The sequence below is a fragment of the Orycteropus afer genome, unplaced genomic scaffold, assembly GCF_000298275.1.
Source record: "Orycteropus afer afer isolate SDZICR_OR568_19922 unplaced genomic scaffold, OryAfe1.0 scaffold00004, whole genome shotgun sequence".
NCBI lineage: Eukaryota > Metazoa > Chordata > Mammalia > Tubulidentata > Orycteropodidae > Orycteropus > Orycteropus afer.
This window is the reverse complement of record NW_006921591.1, coordinates 8,246,421-8,269,782: the sequence shown is the minus strand read 5'-3', so window position 1 is coordinate 8,269,782 and position 23,362 is coordinate 8,246,421. Positions and strand designations below refer to the sequence as shown.

The 23,362-nt window shown below is 35.3% G+C and overlaps 1 protein-coding gene across 1 annotated transcript in view; it reads right to left on the bottom strand.

Annotated features, from left to right (window-relative positions):
* Positions 1 to 23,362, bottom strand: part of DPP10 (dipeptidyl peptidase like 10) — a 1,219,576-nt gene that overhangs the window by 213,622 nt on the left and 982,592 nt on the right. The window contains exon 8 of the mRNA XM_007937655.1: positions 12,885 to 13,005. Within this exon, the coding sequence (XP_007935846.1) occupies positions 12,885 to 13,005 (121 nt within the window). The remainder of the gene's footprint in view (positions 1 to 12,884; positions 13,006 to 23,362) is intronic.

Below are 23,362 nucleotides of genomic sequence, written 5' to 3'. Positions count from 1 at the left end.
AATGTGTAAGTTATCAAACACTATCATTAATATCACATGCAAGTAAAATTTTGCTGAAGATAATTAAAAAATGTTTGCAGCAATATATTGGCAAGGAACTTCCAGAAATAGAAGCTAGATTCCAAGAGGATGTGGAAAGAGAGATATCATTGCGATATCAGATGGATCTTGAAAGAAAGCAACAATACCAGAGAAATTTTTTACCTATGTTTTATTGACTATGTAAAGGCATTCAATTGTGTGGATCATAACAAGTTATGGATAATATTGCAGAGAATGAGAATTCCAGAATACTCTAGTGTGTTCATGAAGAAACCATACATAGACCAAGAGGCTGTCATTCAAACAGAACAAGGGAATACGGCATGGTTTCAAATCAGGAAGTCCATATATCAGTTTTGAATCCATTCACCATACTTATTCAATCTGTATGCTGAACAAATTATCAGAGAAGCTGGACTCTATGAAGGAGAACATGGCACCGGATTTGGAAGAAGCCCATTAACAACTTGCAATATGCAGATGACACAATCTTGATTGCTATTGTGAAGACTACAGTCTTCAGAAAACAAAAATCTTCACAACTGGAGCTATAAGCAACATCACAATAAATGGAGAAAAGATTGTCCTTATCAGGGATTTCATTGGATCCACAATGAACAACCATGAAAGCAGCAGTTAAGAAATCAGACACTGTATGCACTGGACAAATCTGCTGCAAAAGACCTCTTTAAAGGGTTGAAAAGCAAAGATATTACTTTGAAGACTAAGGGGCACCTAACCCAAGCCATGGTATTTTTGTTCACCTCAGATACATGTGAAGGCTGGATTTTGAATAAGGAAGACTGAAGAAGAGTTGATGCCTTTGAATAACAGAATACTGAAAATACTATGGACTGCCAGAAAGAACAAATCTGTCCTGGACAAATGCAGCCAGAATCCTCCTTAGTAGGGAGAATGACCAGATTTCATCTCACCTACTTTGGTCATGTTGTCAGAAGGGACCAGTCCCTGGAAAAATATATGATTGGTAAAGGAGAGGGTCAGTGAAAAAGGGGAAGACTCTCAACAAGATGGACTGACACAGTGACTGCAAAGATGGCCTCAAGTTTCACAGGAATTGTGAGGATGGAACATTACTGGACATTGTTTTGTTCTGTTGTACACAGGGTTGCTATGAGTCTGAGCTGACTCGATGGCACCTCACAACAACAACAACAAGGCTTCTAAGGGTGACAAAAAAAAAGGGGTTCCCAGAAAATTCAGTTACTGTATTTTGTCTGATGACTGATCTCATGTGCCTGGGGGGCGAGGAAATTCTTATTTATACAAAGAGAGGTCAAATAGCAATACATTTAGAATTGGGAAGATTCACAAGTATTCATTTGCCCAATAGTACTGGTCAACGGAAAACTGAAAATGTAGCAACCTGACAAAGACAAGGATACAAAGGATTAAGTTTTGGCAGGAACCAAGTTTTGAATTCACCCACCAGGTAAATAACCTGTGTAATCAAAAATCTGGCAGAAAAGAATAAAAGAATTAATAGTGAAGAAGGGAAATAGGAGTACCAAGATAGGTCATATGACTAGTCTACTTATTTTCTTATATTTTCCTCACAATCTTAAATGAAAAAACACAAAACTACTAACCAAACCCATGGACATAGAGTCAACTATGACTCATAATGACCCTACAGGACACAGTACAGCTGTTCTCCCCACAGGATTTCCAAGGCTGTAAATCTTTACGAAAGCAGACTGCCGCATCTTTCTACCATGTAGCAGGTGCTGGATTCAAATAGCTGATCTTTCAATTAGCAGCCAAGTCCTTTACCTATTGCACTACCAGAGGTCCCAGAAAAAAACACTAGGTGTGGTTAAAGTTTTCAATTTCAGGAGGTGTATAAATGAACTTAGATGATCATGCATTGTAACAGAGCAGATGGGCCTTTGTGTGTTCTTCTTTGGGGACATAAGCTTTTTATTTGACAAAAATATCAGCAGCTGCTGGGAACAAAAGGGGCTTCCTGTACTCATTAGCTTCCATTTTCCCTTCTGAATTCTTTCTCCATTCATCTCCCAGTATGCTGTTTTATATATACTACATCAACAATACACCCATACTCTCTGACTTTTCGTTAGGTATGACTAATATGAAGCCCAGACAAATTAGACAGAGGGAAGAAAGTGAGTGAATAGAATTATTTTTCTTGGCCTGCCCCTTGGTTCATATCATATGGATTTCACTGTGTCTCTCTGCCACAAACCCCTGCTTCCATTAATGTGAAAACATTACAAGTTCTCTCATTCTAGTTTCTAGCATCTGCTATCTTCTCATATCACTTTAGGTGGTAATATCTCAACTATTACTAGTGACAAGTTACTGAATAATTCCTTGTCATTACACATTGATGCATAGCTCATTCATAGATAAAACCTTAACTGGTATTTTGAATGCCCTGTTTTTGCCAATTTAGATCCTGGTCTTGATTTGTACAAGGAACTTGCTTTTCAGTTGAGGATACATACATTATTATATGTGAGACACATTGACAGGAAAAATACATATTAAGTGTCAAGTGAGTGTAAACCCTTGGTACTATGAGATTTTAAGGTAAAAAGAGATTGTGTTGACTGTGTCACAAACTGAATTTCTAAGAAGTGAGATTTATCATAGGTGCTGAAGCATGTAGGCACCAATATTTTCCAACTGTTAGGCATGGCCTGGATACCAGGGTACTAACTCAGTAGAGACTAAATATTAATCACGCTCATTTATTTTACAGTAACATATGCCTAATATTGCTTTCCTCAAGAATGTTAAAATATCAAAATAACATATGCAAAGAGTTATGCATAATTCATATGTGAAAATAATGCTATCTGGAATGGGAAGAAAACAAAAATCAAAGATTTTCTAAAAGGCATTTGTTTAAGAATTATCTTGGATAAGGCAGAGCCTCTTTCATTGCAACAAATGGGGACTTCATCTCCTTCAGTGGAACTCTTTGTGTTAATTATATTATATTATTCACAAATAATTTATTTTTACAAATTTCATTCCATTACATTTTAGTGTGGTTTTGACTCTTCATGGTTTTTATTACACTGATTAAGAAAATCTCACTGCAGAACAGATGGAGTTTTCAGCACATGTAGTTTTATATTACAGACATTAAAACTATAGCCTCAACACAAAGCACTTACAGAAAACTAAGATACAGTCATTGTGTTTAGATTAACATGCCATTTTGAAAAGCAAAATGATTTTGTCCATGTATAGTGAGTTTGGCTTTGTTTTTATAGTTTGTTTACTTAAACAGGATTTCCTCAGAATGTTACTGACAATTCCAGGGCCTATGGTTGATTGCCCTCACCCATTCTTTTCTCCATTTCACATGTAATTTCCTTGAAATAATTTCCTATATCCATAACCTTACCATGGGAGGTCTGGTGGCATAATGCCTAAGGCATTTGACTGCTAACCAGAAGGATGACAGTTCAAACCCACAGCCACTCCTCAGAAAGAAGATTGGGCAATCTACTTTCATAGTGATACCACCTTGGAAACCCAAAGAGGGGTCACTACGAGTCAGATCTAACTTGGCAGCAGTGAGTATAACCTTACAACAACCCAAATACTCCTCCAGTGATTGCCATCTGGCTTCACCATTTGCTCAATTTTCCTCTTAATATTTTTATTTTTTATTAACATGATTATTTTATTAATATGATTTCATATTACTTGGTTCCACAATCAACACCAATCAAGACATCAAACAATGTATTGCACTGGGAAAATATGCAGCAGAAGACCTCTTTCAAGTGCTAAAAAGCAAAGAAGTCTCTTTGAAGACTAAGGTGCACCTAACTCAAGCCATGGATGGTGTTTTCAATCGCCCCATAGGCATGCAAAAGCTGGACAATGAACAAGGAAAATTGAAGAAGAGTAGATGCTTTTGAGTTGTGGTGTTGATGGAGAATACTGAAAGTCCCATAGACTTCCAGGAGAACAAATCTATCCTGGAAGAGACACAGCCAGAATTCTCCTTGGAAGCGAGAATGCCCAGGCTTCTTCTCACCTACTTTGGTTAGACTGTCAGAAGGGACCATTCCTTGGAGAGGGATATAGTGCTTGGTAAAGGTGAGGGTCAGCGAAAAAGAGGAAAGTCCTTAATGAGATGGATTGACACACTGGTTGCAACAATGGGCACAGGTACAGCTAGGATTGTGAGGTCGGGCAGGACCAGCTAGTGTTTCATAGGGTCACTATGAATCCTGACTCGATAGCACCTAACAACAGCAATTTTTATTGATGATCTGGTAGCAAATCCAGTGATAAATTAGAGTCCTTCGCTTATTTGGCTTCTCCAGAGACTCAGTACTTTCTTCGACTTCTCTGGCTACATCTCTCTCTCTCTCTTTTTTTTTTTTTTTTGTCTCTTATCCCAGAGTCAATTTCACAGACACATTGTAGGTGCTCAATAGACATTTGTTGAATCAGTGAATGAATGGATTAATGTAACTTCATGTGTCCAAGAGAAGGTAAAAATAAAATGAAAATAGGCATTTTACTTTGTACACATTAAACTGAAAAAGAGTGACTATCATAACCTGCTGATAAGTATATTGCCTATTATGTAAACTTTTTCTCTCTTCTTCACTCATTCATCCTTGAAGACCAATGTAAGGATCACTTCTTTCTTAAAGTCAACTTATGCTTCTTTATCTGAACAGAATTAGTTCTATTTCTACTTTTATTTACTATGTTCCTAATTGTTCCATATAGAATAATTATCTACATGCTTCCCACTACACTAAGTTGATCATACTCAAAACATAAAAATCCTTATTCCTCATTTTACTGCACTCTGACAGTATCTGTTAAATGTGTTTAATAATTGATAGATTGGATATTAAGAGTACTCTAAAAATATGTGATTTTAAACATCTTTATAAATGATTTAGATATATTAGCTCAGTTCTTCCATTGGAATCATTGAAAGTGACAGACTCTTTCTGCTTAACACATTAAAGATTTTATGGACATCTTTGAAGCCATTAACTTGGAAACTATAAACTTTATTTTCATTTTTTTTTCACTTCACGTTCTAATATATTGTTTATGTCACCATGTTAAATACTCCAGTTTTCATGAAATTGCATTAGTTGTGTTTTGTGAAAATTGTTTTTAAAATTATTTTGAGCATCTCATTTTCCTTCTAAACTTTATCCACACTTCAAAGTGCATTATCTTTCATATGTTTTTATTTTACCCAAGAGCAGAATAATATCATAAAATTGATGAAAGAACAAGTTTTGAAAAGTGACATTTTTAAAGATTTCTGAAGACTTGCCATTACTGACTTCATTGGGAGCAATGGCCACTCAAACATATTGACTTGGCTCTAAAATAATTGAACCCTGGCCTTAAAATACATCATAAAAATCTCCCATTGTCTTTAACGTGACTTCTCTCTCTTTATTAATTTTTAATGGATTTATAGAAGGTAAGTTTCCATAAGTAAAATCAAAAAGTGGCAATGTCATGTCTTACCTCCTGAACCTCTCATATATGTTAATTTAGATTATAGTTGATTTTTGTAAAGCAACAAAAAGGAAATCTGCACACTAATATACTGCACACAGTATTGTTGTTGTGTTGTTATGTGTCGTCGAGTCGGCCCCAATTCATAGCGACCCCTCCTTGGGTTTCTGAGGCAGTATCACTACGGAAGTAGGATTGCCCAACCTTCCTTCCGAGGAGTGGCTGGTGGGTTTGAACCGCCAGCCTTCTGGTTAGCAGTCAAATGCTTTAGCCATTATGCTACCAGAGCTCCTGCACACAGTATAGAAGATCATAAAAGTTACCAGCAGATATCACTGTGTTTTGGTGAGGATTTTGAAGAAAGAAGGTAATGTCTGGAATCCAGGAGCTTTTGGCATATTAGACAAAGAAAGTGATAGCAATTAAAGGACATCTAGAACTCTTTAATTATAGATTTAAAATGGCTGGAAAGGTTTCCAAAGAGAAACAGGAAGACATCTGAATTCCCTAAACCTCTCTGCAACACTCTAATTTTATTCCATTGGCAGGACTAGGTCGTCTAAAAATGAAGTGAGAATGAACGTCTTTGGACAATAGATAAAGGCAATGGAAGAAATGATGAAGTAAAGATCTGAAAAGAATATCTCAAAGATTAGCTTGAGAGGACAAAGTAAAGTATTATAATGAAACATGCAAAAGCTTAGAGTTAGAAAATCAACGGGGGAAGAACAAGCTTGACATTTCTTAAGCTGAAAGAACCAAAGGGAAAAAAAACAAACTTCCCCTTGCAATACTGAAGAATTTTATGGGCAAAATATTGAATGATGCAGGAGATATCAAAAGAAGATGGAAGGAATACATGGAGTCACTGTATGAAAAATAATTGGTCTATATGCACCTATATCAGGAAGTAGCAGATGATAGTGAATCAATGGTATTGAAGGAGGAAATTCGAGCTTTATTGAAGGAACTGGCTAGCAACAAGGATCCAGGAAGGGACAAATATACATTGAGGTGTGTCAAAAAATGGATGTAATGCTGTAGGCACTCACTCATTTATGCCCAGAAATTTAGAAGACAGAAGCCTGATCAGTCAGCTGGGAAAAAATCCTATTTTTTCCCATAAGAAGGATAATCCAAAAAATGTAATTATTGAACTATATCATTACTGTTACATACAAGTATAATTTTGTGGTAGGTAATTCAAAATGGTTATAGTAGCACTTCAACAGGAAACAGCCAAATATTCAAGTAGCATTCAGTAGAGTGAAGGATATCCTTGCTCATGTCAGATGGACCTTGACTGAAAACGAAGAATGCCAGAAAGATGTTTATCTGTGTTTTATTGACTATGCAAAGGGTTTTGATTGTGTAGATCATAACAAATTACAGATAACATTCTGAAGAATGGGAATTCCAGAACACTTAATTGTGCTCATGAAGAACCTGCACATGGACAAAGAATTTACTTGTTTAAAAAGAACAAGGCAATACTGCATGGTTTAAAATCAAGAAACATGTATGTCAGGGTTGTATCCTTTCATCATACTTATTCAATCTGTAACCCTAGAAGCTGGAATATATGAAGAATGAGACATCAGTATTGGAGGAAGACTCATTAAAAACCTGTAATATGCAGATGACATACCTTGTTTGCTAAAAAGGAAGAAGAGTAGAAGCAACCGAAACATAAAGAAAATCAAAATCCTCAAAACTGGACCATTAAGCAACATCATGACAGATTAAGAAAAGAGTGAAGTTGTTAAGGATTTAATTTTATTTGGAGCCATAATCAATGGCCACTGGAACATCTGTCAAGAAATCAAATGATGTATTGCCTTGGGCAAATCTGCTGCAAAATACCTCTTTAAAATTTTAAAGAAAAAAGGTGTCACTTTGAAGACTAAGGTGTGTCTGACCCAAGCCATGACATTTTCAATATTCTCATGTGCATGTGAGAGCTGGACAGTAAATAAGGAAGACTGTAGAAGCAATGATGCCTTTGAAATGTGATGTTAGTGAAGAATATTCAATGTGCCATGGACTGCTAGAAGAATGAATCAATCTGTCTTAGACGAAATACAACCAGAATGCTCCTTAGAAGCAAGACTTCATCCCTCATATTTTGATCATGTTGTCAGAAGGGACTAATCCCTGAAGAAGCATACCATGCTTGGTAGAGGGTCAACAAAGAAAAAGAAGATGCTCAACAAGAAGGACTGCCACAGTGACTGCCACAATGGACTCAAGTAGATCAGTGAATGTGAGAATGGCACAGGACCATGCAGTGTTGTGTTCTATTGTCCACAGGGTCACTATGAGTAGGAACTGACTTGATGGCTTCTAACAACAACAACAATTTGAACAATAGGGTTCAAAGTCATGGGCAGAGGCAAAAGACCAGTGAAATATGTGATGCACACGATCGCACAAGAAATAATGAAAGACAGTAAATGGAGTAGACAGGGGACTAAGCACTGGTTTTGGAATCATAAGATGTACATTCACATACTGATTTTACCGTTACTTGGGAGCTCTGGTAGCATAGTGCTTAAGGCACTTGACTGCTAACCAGAAGGCTGGTGGCTCAAACCCACCAGCCTCTCCTTGGAAGGAAGGTTAGACAATCTACTTCCTTAGTGATATGGCCTCAGAAACCCAAGGAGGGGTCGCTATGAGTCAGATCTGACTCAATGACACATAACAACAACAACAAACCCCTGTGAGTTCATGTTCAAGTCCCTTACCCTCCCTCAGTCTTGGTTTCTTCATTAAATTAGTAGATAATAGTAGGATTGTGAAAATTAAATGACATCTTTCATGTGAAATGTCCTAATATACCCAGAACATAAGATCCCAAAGAATTAAGTTTAATATGAATGGCAACTATTCTTCTTTTTTTTTTTTTCCATTTTGAATTAATAACTCTGGTAGCGTAGTGCCTAAGGCACTTGACTGCTAACCAGAAGGCTGGTGGTTTAAACCCACCAACTACTCCTCGGAAAGAAGGTTGGGCAATTTACTTCCATAGTGATACAGCCTCAGAAACCAAGGAGAGGTGGTTATGAGTCAGATCCGACTCAACAATGAGTTTGTTTTTTGTTTTTATGTCTCCTTTGAAGTGTGTCAAACTGACATTGTCATCACAAAGGTTTTTGGAAGCTGTATGCACTGACCAACACACTGTTCACTTTCAACTCAAATACATATATTTTTACTCTCTGATGAATAAAATCATTTCATCAGAAAGTGATCTCTCATTTCTCTTCTTAAAATTAGAATGCTCATAAGCCATATGAAGTCTTTCCAATGGGACAAAGGCTCAAGTTATCCTGATCAATTGTCAAGTCAGCAAAATATACACAGTCTACACTGAGTATACTTCCCTCTGATTTAAAAGTACATCAGTGTTAATAATTGCATTCTGTCAGTGTAGCATACTGGCATAGTGTGAAATGATTATGTTGCCACTAAACTATTTTTCCTTTCTCCTTGAAATTCACTGCTCCTTGTGAATGTCTTCCCACTACTCCTGTCACCAGTAGTTACTAATTTCTCAAACAAGGAAACATAGAGTCTGTCTTGACTTTTTATTATGAACCCCATTCATTTAGTCACTACATTATATTTATTGCCTCATCAATTTTACTGCTGCTGGTTCTCTGTCCAAAGGACTCTCTTTAGCATCTCTTGTAGGTTAGTCTGGTTTAATAAATTTCCTTAACTTCTGCTTATCTCAAAATGTCCTAATCATAGTATTTGAGGGACAGTTTTGCTGGGTATATTATTCTTTGTTGGAAATTTTTTTTTTCAGGGTTTTTATATATACCATCTCATTGCGTTCTCTCTTACATGGTTTCTGCTGAGAAATCAGAGCTTAGTCTTGTTGGTTGTCCTTTGTAGTTAACTTTTCATTTTTTCTGTGCTGCTTTCAGGATTCTTTTTTCGTCTTTGGTTTTGGTGAGTTTGGTGATTTTCTTCATGATTTTGTTTTGGGGTCTATCCTGTTTGGGGTTTGTTGGATTTCTTGAATGGATATATTTTCATCTTTCATCATATCAGGGTAATTCTCTTCCAACAAATCTTTCACTATTTTCTCTGTAGTTTTGATGGCTTCTTCCTGTTCTGGAATTCCAATTATATGTAGGTTATTCCTTTTGATGGTATCAGACATGAATCTTAGGCTTCCTTCATTTTGTGTGTAGGAATGATTTGCCCAAGATTTTCATTGTCTTTGTTTCATTTGAATCTGAGTAAGTAGGGTACTGGGTTCCTCTATTTGCTAGTTGGTAGCACTTATGGCTTCACCATCTCTCCCCTGGTAGGTGTGATAGAGAATTAGAGTGGCTCCATAGATCTCTGTTAATAATTTGTGAAGAGCAATTAGGGGTGAGTCAGGCTTATATTGGCTGTCATGCATCATTGGCCAGTTGGTACAGAAGCAAGTGGTGGTGCTGACTCAGTAGGTGGTGGTGCTGACTCAGTAGGTGGGGCTGCAGGATATGTGGATATGGTTGGGTCATATGGGCATGGCTGCTGTCTTCCATTCAATTAGAGAAAAAGAATAATTGAAAAACCACCAAAGTAAAAGCAAGAGGACAAAAAACACACACCACATAAACATAAAAGAACAATCACCAAAGAGAAAGAGGGAAAAAAAAAATGAAAAAAAAAAAAAAAAGGCAATCAATTAGATGAAATATTTAAAGAAATACTTTAAAAAGACAAAAGAAACATGAATAGAAAAAAAGATGTAAATCCCACAATATATTGGGAGGGAAAAATAAGAGAAAAGAGGTAGACTAAGAGAATAATGAAGTGAAAAATGGAAAAAGAAAAACAAGGTATGGAGAGAACCACAAGAAAGAAAAAAAATGGGAACCAGCAAAGGGGAAGAGAGAAAAAGCCTAAAACTAGAACCTTTCCATTTCTCAGCCTCTGGTACATCTGTGCTGTTTTCAGCAAGTGAAACTTATTATTAGGTTCCTGGAATCTAAGAGAACTGTTGCTTTAAATATTCAAAATGGTTGAACCACTTGTAAACATTCAAACTGTCTGCACCCTTGGAATGGCCAAAAGTCCACAGCTCAGTTTGTTGCCTTCTTTGCTGTTCCCCTTTTTAGTCATCAGCTACCAGTGTAATCCTCCTTGCAGCCCGGGTGAGCAAGGCCTATTTTTAGGTTAATTGTCAGGTCCTAACACCACTTGGAAATAAGCAAACTGTCTGTGCCATCAGATTCACTGACAGTCTGCAGCTCAATTTATGTCCTTATTCAGTATTTTCATGAATGTTCTTCTACTAGTTGGAGTTTAGTGTACTTCTGTATCCTCTTTTCAAAGCTCAGGGCTCAAGGATTATCTTCTGTATCTGTGTCAATTAGTTTATCTTTTCTTTGTTGAAGAGGGGCTGTGTAGTTTGTGTGACTATTCCACCATCTTACTGGAACTCCTTGCTTCATCAATTTTAGAACCCCGTCTACCTTGTTAATACTTTAAAGCTAGTTCTGTTATATCTTGATAGAAGGGAGGAAAAGCCTTGTAGCTGCTTACTGTCTCTTTCCTCTATTGGGTCCCAGCTTTACACGGCTTCCAGGATTATCTATTTATAAGGAAGAGCTAATCTTGCCATTCTCTTATTTGAAAAACTTTACTAGTTTTCCCATTTACTAGTGGAAAAGTAATTGAAATATATTATCACTGTTAGGGTCAACATTTCTTGGTTCTTGCTGCTTCCTTTTGTCTCAAATTGTATACCTCAATACTACCCAAACAGAGTACACCAGCAGTGCTTTTTAACACTTCTGTACTTTTGCAATCTGTTGCCTCTGCTTGGATTGATCTTCCAATTTCATCATATATGTAACATTTCTTAATTTTTCAGGTTCAACATAGGTAATTCTCCTTTAGGAAAATGTATGCAAATTCCTAAAATAGGCTAAGTGTCACAGCTGTGTTTTTTCATAGGATCCTGTGTTTACTACAATCTGACAACTTATGCTATAATAGGGGACAGTTTCTTCATCTGTCTGGGTATCATACAGTAATAAAAACATTTTGCAGAAAAAGGGTATAACGTAGTCTCTGTGACCCTCTAGATAAGGCAATCAATTAGTACTGTTACTTGGGATGCCAGAACTACCCTAGTTTCAAGTTTGTTTTCTACCTGTTTCTTCATTCAAAAGGCAAACTCATAGCCACCCACTAATTTAGCTTTTGAAATAGGAAAGCCAGAATCAGCTTCTTACACTATTAACAAAGAGACTTATTCACGTATTTCTGTATTTCTTTTCCATGTTTACTTAGTGTATGTACTGCTGATATTACCACAGTAGCTCAGAAAAACCCTGCTTGGCCTCTAAAATTTTTTGATGTAATAGCCCCACCCAGTAAAATCTTGCATTTGAATACACTTGGATGAGGGTAATACTTGGTTTTGCTCTCTGTTGTATCTCAGAATCAAGATGTCCTCAAAAATATCTGCTGAGTAAAATAATGAATGAATGAATGAATGGATGAATAGATCTCAATGATTCACTCTTCTTATGAACATTAAACTGTCACTGTGAGGTGGAGAAGTTCAATTTGCCAAAATGTTCTTGAAGTGAAATTGATGTTTCTTGATGATTCTTGCTTTATAACTTTTAATAATATATATTAACTTAGTCTGTATCTTGACATATTTGCCAAGGTAATTTGTATAGTTTTACATCTAGATATTAAACTCAAGCTTTGAGTTTTCTCCATGCAACCATACCCAGGACTCAGCTGACATTTGGTACATGATTAAAACAGGAAATTGGTTTTAATCACCTGATTCATTTTTATATTCTCATCTGTTACTAAAACTTGATTAAAGCCTTACTACAAATAACTCTTGAAGTGGATTTTATTTTTCTCTCAGCAATGGCTTTTGAAATGTGACAGAATGTTCCTAATGGGAAAGATTACAATCAAGTAGCTCTTATACATTTTTGAACAGTGTAGGTTTTTTGTTCTGTCTTTTTCAAAGAATCAGAAAAATTTAGCATCTAATTCTAAAGTGATTTAAGGTCAGGCCTCACTTAAGTGTTGTATAAAGCGAAATCTTTCTTGGCTGAACATAATACACACACACACACACATCAAATGTAGAATCATATAAGTAGATCTATTTCACAATCAGTGAAAATATGAGGACATGCAAAGATATGAAACCATGAAGGTAATTTTGAGAGGAAATAAGGAAAAGAAATAGTAATTTAAGTATAGTTCCAGAATAAACAGATTTTTTTCTTGAAGATTTTGTATAAAATGGAATCATTTTTATTGTTTTAAAATAAATTTGTTCAACTCACCTTCATATAACCAGTCAGAAATTCCATTAAAAATAATTCCTTCTTTTCCAGACGATGTGAGTCGCAATGAACTGCTCTTTATATCAGGTTGATAGTAGATATTATTTTCAAAAATATAAATCTGGATCAGGAAACATGTGAAACAAACAAAAATCCAACCCATTAGGATTGACCTTTTTTTAGAATGCTCATTTTATAGAATGATAGCTGAATAGCTAATTATTTTATTATTTGCATGCTTTCCATTCATTTTTACTCAATACATGTATTTTTAGTGCTTTCAATTATTAATGACTGTTTCTTTCCCTATCTTGTAAATATCAAGTTGTCCTACAGAAATTACATGGCTTTCAGTGTCAATGCTTTTAAATCCATATTTTCAGCTATGGTATTTTATCTAGTTAATAATCTCTCTACCACACCACAAAATTGTTTTGTGTTCAAGATAAATTTTGCACATACAAAAATCTGGTTACTGAAACCACATGCCATATTAGATTTAATGTTCTGTCTTTATTTGTACAAAAATGCATTTCATGATCAATAAAATTATTTTTAGAGAATCTCTGATTCTATTGAGCTTGATTCACAAATATACTGGTAAAAGGAGAGAGCAGCAATATACCTTTGAATTGAGAACTGGAAAACACCTCTCTCTGTCCCATTTTCCCAGGCACTTCATTACCAATAGCATAGAAGTAATAATAATTTTGTTTCTGAGATTTAAACAGCAATATCAGTAGCAATAATAGCCACAACAACAGGAACAACAGTGGAAACTAAAACAAGGTCCACACAAAATGATACATTATAGATATAGATTGTTGTTGTTATGTGCCATCGAGTCAGACCTGACTCATAGCAAGCCCTCCTTGAGTTTCCAAGGTAGTATCACTACAGAAGTTGATTGTCCAACCCTCCTTCTGAGGAGTGGCTGGTGCGTTTGAACCGCCAGCCTTCTGGTTAGCAGTCAAGTGCCTTAAGCACTATGCTACCAGAGCTCAATAAAATAATTCATAATTTACTTCACAATATATCTAATATAAAAATTTCAAACTGCTAGTCCACATAATATTATAACTTTTCACAGAACTAGATATCTTCCATGTGTGAGAGAAGCAGAATACTGTCCAGTGCAAACCAAACTTAGATATTTATATCAGATGTTCTAGTATGAAGGTGAAAAGTGGCCTAGTGCCCATGCTATATAGGTCCATTATACAATAGCAAATACCATAAATATAAAAAGTTTTGAAATAAATGTCTGCATAAGAGTGAGGTCCTGGATTTTAAATCTTGAGGTGCACAGTACAAAAGCAATTTGATATCCAGATAATTTTCTTAATACTCTATTTTGAGTACAGGATGCTAGCAAACATTTAACTGCCAGCATATCTAATTAATTACTCCACAACTACCTGTGTTTTATATTTCATGAAATAATCCATTATAAACATAGGTATTTTGTGGGGGAAAAAATGTAAGGTAGAGCAAAGTGCTTAAATCTTTATGGTCTGACAGCCTAAGCTTAAAATCTTAGGAGCTCTGGTGGCATAGCGCCTTGAAAATTTTCTGAACCTTTCTAAATCTCAGTATTCTCCTTTACACAGTATAAATAATACTCACATCAACTTTACAGATTTTTTTGTGTGAAGTACAAGTGAAATAATGAATGTAGAACATGTAACACAGGTAGATATTATTCACAATAGGGCAGACTTCACATAAAATACCAAGTTTCTACATAAGTACTACTTTTGTTTGTTTTAGAAGTACAGGTAGTCTCTGACTTATGACGCGTTTGAGATACAAACGTGTATTTTTGGTTTTGGTTTGTACATTTTATCATTAGTAGCATATAGTACATGCAATGTTGAAGCATGTAATTTTTTGACATTATCATTCTCAGATGTTCACTTGCAGATATTCAACTTTAATGATTTACTGTTAAAAACATTGCCATGTCACCGGCTGTGGCCTGGTCTACAATAAAGCCAATGTTGGGAGTCATAAGTGATATAAAGTGGGGCAATGTTGAATTCTAATGACATAAGACAAATGAAATGTACACATGCTGGTCAGCTATTACAACTCTGACTTCATTTTTACAATGCTGACACCAACTTCATTGCAGACCGGTACTATAGTGTGATCTTACTGAGCATTTTGTACTAGAAAAAACACCTCTTGTATATTTGAAATGAGGTATTCAAGTTATGTCAGAACCAACTTATGACAAAGTCTTTAGACGTTAGTCTCATTCTAAGTAAAATTTTAAGGGATACATACTCTAAATCAAAATTAAACTTTCATTGCTTTGTTAGATGAGTAAATTATCCCAAACTATTGACTATGTATTAATTATACATTAATAGGAGTAGTAGAGAAAGAATAGTAGTAGTAGTAAATGGAGGAGGAAAAATTTTAACAAATGACATTTTCCATGTTCATTTTAAGTAGAATGTTTTCAAGTGATGAGACATAAAATAAACTGATCATTGAGAACATGTGGATCACACTGGGCAGAAGTTTGAGGATTATTGCTCTGGCATCTTGTCATTGAATTGAATTTCATGACTCACAATACATGATAATTTATAAAAACAACCTTATTTACTTTACCATCTAGAATAATCTTTATTCTAGCCATCTAAAGCTTAAGCTTTGATTCTTTTATATACTACTTTATTTTGTCTTTCACAAATGGTACATGAAATAGGCAGACAAAGTCTTCCTTCCTGGAGGAAATGCTTATCTGTACCTTTTATTAGGGTTTCTAAATAATAACACTGCACATTATCCCCACCCAGGCTAGTCAAGCAGATACAGCTATTATTTGAGTTGGGGTACCTTCACCCAAATAACTTAGCTCCAAATCCTCAGCTTTGCAATTGCTAAAGAATCTAAGTCAAAATAATTAATAAAACTTCCACAATTTCAGCAGATGTATAAATTATCTAAAACTATTGTCCAGTAATTATATTTATATTTGAAGAACAGATTGAATGATACTCAGAATCCATATGAAACTGACATCTGCTTCGATGTAAAAGAACAAGGAATATGAAATCAGAATGTTAATGCCATTCTACTGAAAGTTGAAATCTCAGGGAAAAAGGTTTTTTTTTTTTTTTTTTTTTGCCTGTGGGTAATCAGTGCTGGTGCCTTTATAGAAATGTACACTTATAATTTTCTAACCACGTTTCAATTATCAAAGTGTTTCAAATAACAATCACAAAGTGTAACCACCGGGAAGACAATTTAAAGTTTGCAAATATTCCTAGGTACTATCTGGACACTAATAAAATTAAATTAGATCCTAATGGTAATCATCAAGGACCATGGCTAGGTATCAATCACACTGAAAATATGGCAAACACTAATGCTATTTGTCATAACGTTACTGATTAAATTGTCATAATATTTTGATAACATTAATCAATTCCTTCAAAGAAACCTGTAAACAATATAACAAGACAGAATGGATAGCTATCTGACTGTTTAACTTTTCAATTTACAAAGAAGCCAGCTACCCAGTTATTCAAAATCAATGGTCTTAATATTCCACAAAGTAATTTGAAGCTGTTAAAGTCAGTACAAAAGGAACAGAAAGAACATTAAAATACCAAGTGCAGATAAATGGAAATTTATGAGATAGGTAATATATATTCCCAGAAACTATAAAATCAACGTTTTAGTCAATATTACTCATTACCAGGTTATTGGGCACAGTGCCTGTCAATGCTGAGAAGGAACCTTGAAGAACCAATCTGAAGATTGCAACTTCTCTTTTCCACCTCCAGTCATTAGCAATGCTCCAGATGGTGAAGACTTCAGCAGCCTGGAATACTGAGTGAACAGCTATGGACCACAGCCCCCAAAGGAATTTGTGATGGATGTATAGCAAGAAATTAATATTTATATTAAAATCATTAAGGCTTTGGGGCTGAGAGTAATCACAATATAAATTAGTCTACAGTGACTGATTGAATCAGTGATAATGGCTGATTCAAATTTATATTAGTAAGACTTTCATATATTAGAAAAGAAGAGGAAGAAAATAAAATAGGGATATAGCTGAGCATTGGATTTGCTTCAGTGAATTATTACTAAAAAGTCATGCCATCTTCACAGATCTGCGTAACTTTTATGAAAATTTTAAATTAGAAAGCTCTGGAACATGTCTAAATCACCATGCAGGATAGTGGTATCAGAGACTCTATAAAGTTACTGTGGAATTGGAAGAGTATTTGTGTTGCCTTCTACTGTGGCTTACTTTTTCCTTAAAAAAAAAAAAAGAAAAAAAAGTGTTTAAGAAACTGAGAGGGATGTGGTGAAAGTGGTCTTCTCCTAAATCAATAGTGAAAATATAGAGTCTTATGGCCATTAGGAAAGGCAACATGACAACTGAGAAAAATATAATACACCTGCCATTCCAAACCAGGTCCTTGTCTTATAGAAACAAAAGCATCAATATATACAGAATGATGAAAAGTGATGTTTATTTCAACATTGTCATTGATAGCCAAAACATAGAGGCAAAGTGAAACCCCACCAAAGATGAGTGTCTAAATGGATTATGATTCATACACATTATGTAACTGTCAGGCTCTGAAGGGAAAACTTAGTGTTATATACATTGACTGGGAGCTGTGGTGGCATAGTGCCTAAGCCATTTGACTGCTAACCAGAAGGCTGGCGGTTCAAACCCACCAGCCACTCCTTGGAAAGGAAGTTGGGCGATCTACTTCTGAAGTGATACTGCCTTGGAACCCAAGGAGGGGACGCTATGAGTCAGATCCAACTTGATGGCCGTGTGTTTTTGTATGTATACATTGACTTGGAAGAGTTTCATTGAGATATTGCCAAGTGACAATCGAAGGCATAAATGCAAAAATAAATAAATAAATAGATAAATAAATAAATATAATAATTTAACATTAATTTTTGTGCAACAGATGATGATGATATTCATATAAACATAATAGCAGGAAACTCATTAACATATATACACTGATATCATTTGTTGTTAATCAGTCCCACACCTGTCTCTCTGTAGTCTCTTATTCCTGGGGTAGTTAGAATCCTGAAACCTATATTTTTAAGACCGTCTAGCAAACTGTGTCTTCCAGCTTCTTAGTTAGATGGGTTTTAGCTACTCTCTGCCAAAGGGAGACAGTTTCTAGTAGAAGGTAGGACTGGAAACCATCCATATTTTTCAGTGTCTCTCATAGCATAAGGAACGGGATTCAGTGTCAGTGGTGACAGTTGTAGCAATGATGATAGGAGCGTGGACTCCACTAGGTTCTGCCTTGTTAATGAAAGTATGGGTTTATGAGTTCTAGGTCTCACCACGTTTGCTTCTCCAACTTTCCAACTTTGTAAAAATTACCTAAGTTATATTATTTATATTTGAAATACTTAGAGTGATTTATTTTTTCTTGATTGAAAACTCTTGCTGAAACAGTACAAATAAATACATAAATATATATCTGTATGTACAGTATTGTGTAAACACAGGGAAGCTATGGAAGGATATACACTTGTCTTTGGATATGGGTGTGTATGTTGGAAAGTTAGGGTATATCCTCCCTATATTGAGAGGGATGGATAGCAGATAGGCAAGAATAAAATACTGGAAAAATGCACTCTGAAAAGACTTTATCATATTTATGTGTATATGTAAATTATGGAGATTAGTATGTGCATAAATAAAGTATAAACATTAATTTCAGTAATAATAAAACATGATGATGCTGATAGAAGAGTTAGTGTGGCGTGTGGCTGCATAAATAGTAAGTGCTTTAAAAAAAAACTGAAACTGATAATTACAAGGTGTTTACTTATGTGCAGCAAGGCTTTTCTACCCTGGCATTATAGATATTTTTGAATGGATAATTCTTTGTGTGGAGGACTATCTTATGAATGTAGGATGGTTAACATTCCTGGGCTCTACTTACAAGATAGCAGTAGCTATTGCCTTAGTTTTGATACCACAAATGATCCCAGACATTCCCCTCAGAACAAAATCGCCCTCCAGTGGAGAAGTACATATTTAGAGGGGAAAAAAAAGTTATTCCAATAAGCGTGATCCATACATGAAATGATTCAGTTTAATTCCTTAAGCCTTTAAGAGCCAATTTTCAAATTGTTGTTAGAATGCATTCTACTCAGTCTCCCTGTTGTTTTAAAGATTTCTAATGTATAGTCTCTTGCTTCAAGAAGATTGTAGTTTTATATGAGAGACAGATATGTAAACCTTCTAAACCCAATGAAGAAAAAACATATATTATAGGAATTAGCCATGAGTGGGGGGCCTCGGGTGGGGGATTTGGTTCATGAACTCTTTTAAAAGGTACTGACTTTTAAATTATATAATAAATGATATAGAGTAATTCAATGGGATTAGGAAAGTAGAGAAAGATACTCCAAGCTGAATGAACAGAATGAGCTAAGGCGAAAGCTGAAGAGCTATAGAAATATTTGGAGAATATTTATTTAAGGTATCATGTATATCTTCTTGCAGCAATAGTTGTATTAAAGGTTAAAATAAAAATAAAATTAAAACCTACCATCGAGTTAATTCAGACTTACAGAGACCCTAGAGGAAAGAGTAGAACTGCCTCAGGGTTTCCAAGGCTGTATATATTTATGGAAGCAGACTGCCTCATTTTTCCTCCATGGTCTAAATGCGAAAATGTTGCCAAATCATAGAGCAGCTTGAATGATAGACCAAATACTTTTAACTTAATTTTTGTAATAATCAAAATTCTTTAAATATTTTATGAGTTATTTGATTTGCTTTAGAAAAACATTTTGGACAATAATTGATGGCAAATAAAGAATGGATTGTTGAAATGGGAAATGTTGGCAGAAGAATAATTCAAATAATCTGCTTAACAGGAGTGATACTTGTCAAAATGGAGTCATTACTCCCAATATATGACTTCAAGTTTATGTCTAAGAAGTTTGTATTTTCTAATGAGATTGTTTCAGTGTTTCCCCTTGAATCCTTTCCAGCTTCACTATTTAGAGCCAACAATTCCATCTATTCTTATATTGGTTCTTACCCTCTAAATCAAATGCAATTGTTACTTTTTGCCATGTTGTAATAAAACTTGAACATTCTGACAACCATCTTTAGTTCTGAGCCTTAGTTCCAAGTTTCTATTCTTGACCCTTTTTGACTCCAGGCCCCTCAAATATTTCTCCATAATCTCTGGACAAAAAAGTGGATCCTAAATTTCTGTGAAGTATTTGGCCTTTTGCTTCCCAGGAACACATTTTAGTTTTCAGTCATACCAGTTTATCAATTTGATAATTAATTTATATTTATATAATGTGAAGGGAGCTCTGGTAGCATAGTGGCTAAAACACTTGACTGCTAACCAGAAGGCTGGCGGTTCAAACCCACCAGCCACTCCTCGGAAGGAAGGTTGGGCAATCCTACTTCCGTAGTGATACTGCCTCGGAAACCCAAGGAGGGGTCGCTATGAGTCGGGGCCGACTTGATGGCACATAACAACAACAACAATAATGTGAAAATTTGTTATAAAAATTAACTTAATATTATTTTGAGAATTCAGGAGATAAATGGTGTTTTTAGTGTTTTATAGCAATTGTGGGGGAAGAAGTTATTATTTCTCAGTAAAGGAGAAACTTTCACTCTTCTTAGATTTCTGAGGTGGTATCTCTATAGAAGTAGATTCCCTAATCTTCCTTCTGAGGAGTGGCTGGTGGGTTTGAACCACCAGCTTTCTGGTTAGCAGTCAAATGTTTTAGTCACTACACCACCAGAGCTCCCTATTAAAACATACAATTATGGAGATAAGTAATTTATTAAGAGTAAGAAAGAGATAGTGAGAGTGAGTGACCTTGAACTCCATTGTGAACATAACATGTTGCAAGACATTTTATTTATTTATTTATTTTAATAAACAGAATTATTTGAAATGTTTGAGACATCCCCTTAATGAATCTGGTCTATTAAACTTGAAGATAAATTTCCCCCTATCAATTATATGCTACATTTCAGCCTAGGAAACATCTATCTGTAGGAACCACTTTTAAAGACTTGAAGTATAAACTTGTAAATAAAATGTCCTTATTCTCCATATGCCTTATACAACTTAGATTGCTTTGGTATCATGAAGGAATACAAATAAACAAAAATATTCAGAGTATTTTGGTTTTACAATCAGATTGTAAATTGAAAAAAGAGAAGCAATAATAAGTATTACCAAAAATGAGAGCCCTGGTGGCGTAGTGCCTAAGGCCTTTGACTGCTAACCAGAAGGCTGGTGGTTCAAACCCACTAGCCACTCCTCAGAAGGAAGGTTGGGCAATCTACTTCCATAGTGATATCGCCTTGGAAACTCAAGGAGGGGTTGCTATGAGTCAGAGCTGACTCGACAGCAGTGCATTTGGTTTTAAGGATGAGAAATATCTAGAACTCTCATACATTACTGGTTAGAGATTAAATTGACATAGCCTCTTTGGAATCTCCTTACTAGTTTATATTAACATGGAACACATTTATAGCCATATGACTCAATAACTCCAGTTTAAGACATAAATCTAACTGAAATATTACTTATAAGAGTCAGTAATTTTGTTAGAATTCAGGAAAATAATTACTTTTAGAGGGGTAATATGAGATAAATGGCCCAGTTTTGCCTTAAGTAACATGGCTTTGTCCTTGTTTCCAGGGAAATAGTCCTTTGAATAATTGGCGTTCCTTAATATATGACTTCCAGGCCACACCTAAAGACTTGTGCTGACCAGGCGGGTTGGTCAAACCAGAATAGACTCACCTGGGATGTATGAGCTAGCCTATCAAGCAAGACTTACCAATAAAAACCCAGAACACTAAGGCTCAGAGACCTTCCTTGTTGGTGAAGGGAGCGTGTTGTGTCTTTGAATTTTCTCAGATTTCACTAATGCATCTCTTCCTTGTGATGATGTTGACTGTTTTCATCTTATTATACTAAAACTGATAGTAATAAGAATAATTTCTTCTGTGAATTCTGAATAATTTCAGGGAATGAACAAAGCCAGCAATGATATATCCTTAACTTCTAAGGTCTGACCTAGTTCCATAAGTTTAGAGACACAGAGAGGGTGAGGACAAGGGTCAGGGCAGAGTGTGAGGGAATGCTGTGTAGGCAATTGATGTCAGAAATGATGGAGAAGTGGGAAAGTGGTCTTTGCTTCCAGGAATAAGCTTTGCACTATTCTCATCCACAAAGTTATCACTGTAGTTAGCAAGACTGAAAAAGGGCAGACTGGTGGGCTTCTGGTGTGAGCATTATATTTCTGCTCTGGGTACTGTGTACAAGTGAATGTTCATGAGTATCATTGAGCTGTACTTGTGGTTTGTGTACTTTGCTACATGTGTGTACAACCTCATTGTATGAAAACATTCTACAGAATTTGTTTTTAGTAATTATAATTCATTGTAAATAAAATACTACCATAAAGAATTTTATCAACATTTTATTGAAAATCACAGTGTAGCATTCACCTTTCTTCTTTATAAAAATTTTATTTTCTTAATTTTTCCTTTATGTAATACATTCTGAGGAATCATTCAAGTTGAAAAGTGTGATTACCTCTGACAAGTTGATCCTGTATAAATCTCTTCTTTAGTTATAGAGTATTGCTTTCATTTCTCTTCAGAATCATCCCTGGGATACAGAACAACTCATTCAAAGCACTCATGTTACCTTTGCACAGATATCTGACATTTTAGAAATAGCACCACTATCAGAGAACTCTCATCCCTTGACATTTGCAATTATTAATATCTAGGAGCCTTTTCAAAGAGTTCTTATTTCTTAAAAATTTTGCAGAACATTATGCATTTTCAGAGATGAAATATATCCCTTTGTCTTAAATTCATAATTATGTCACTTTGCACTTCCAAAGTCATATGTATCTTTTATCTACATTTTTGGAGATAAATGGATATGAGATAAGATTTAACAAACAGATAACTAAAGTACAACTCCAGTCAATGAAATGCTATGACTGATTGCCTCTTGGCTACGTCAGTCCATAAATAGATCACTTTGAGAACTCAAAATATTAACAAAAAAAAGAAAAAAAAAAAATATATATATATATATATATATATTTGTTGTTGTTGTTATGTGTCGTCGAGTCAGCCCAACTCATAGTGACCCCTCCTTGGGTTTCCGAGGCAGTATCATTATAGAAGTAGGATTGCCCAACCTTCCTTCCGAGGAGTGGCTGGTGGGTTTGAAACACCAGCCTTCTGGTTAGCAGTCAAGTGCCTTAGGCAGTATGCTACCAGAGCTATATATATATATATATATATATATATACCCCTAAGAAATAAAATGCAGTCCATAGAATACAACCAATCATCAACATTACTATTATGCATGTTGTGTGTACTGATATATGTGTTTCAAAGTGCTAGGAGGATGGTGTCCTTTAATAATTGGGAGTGCATT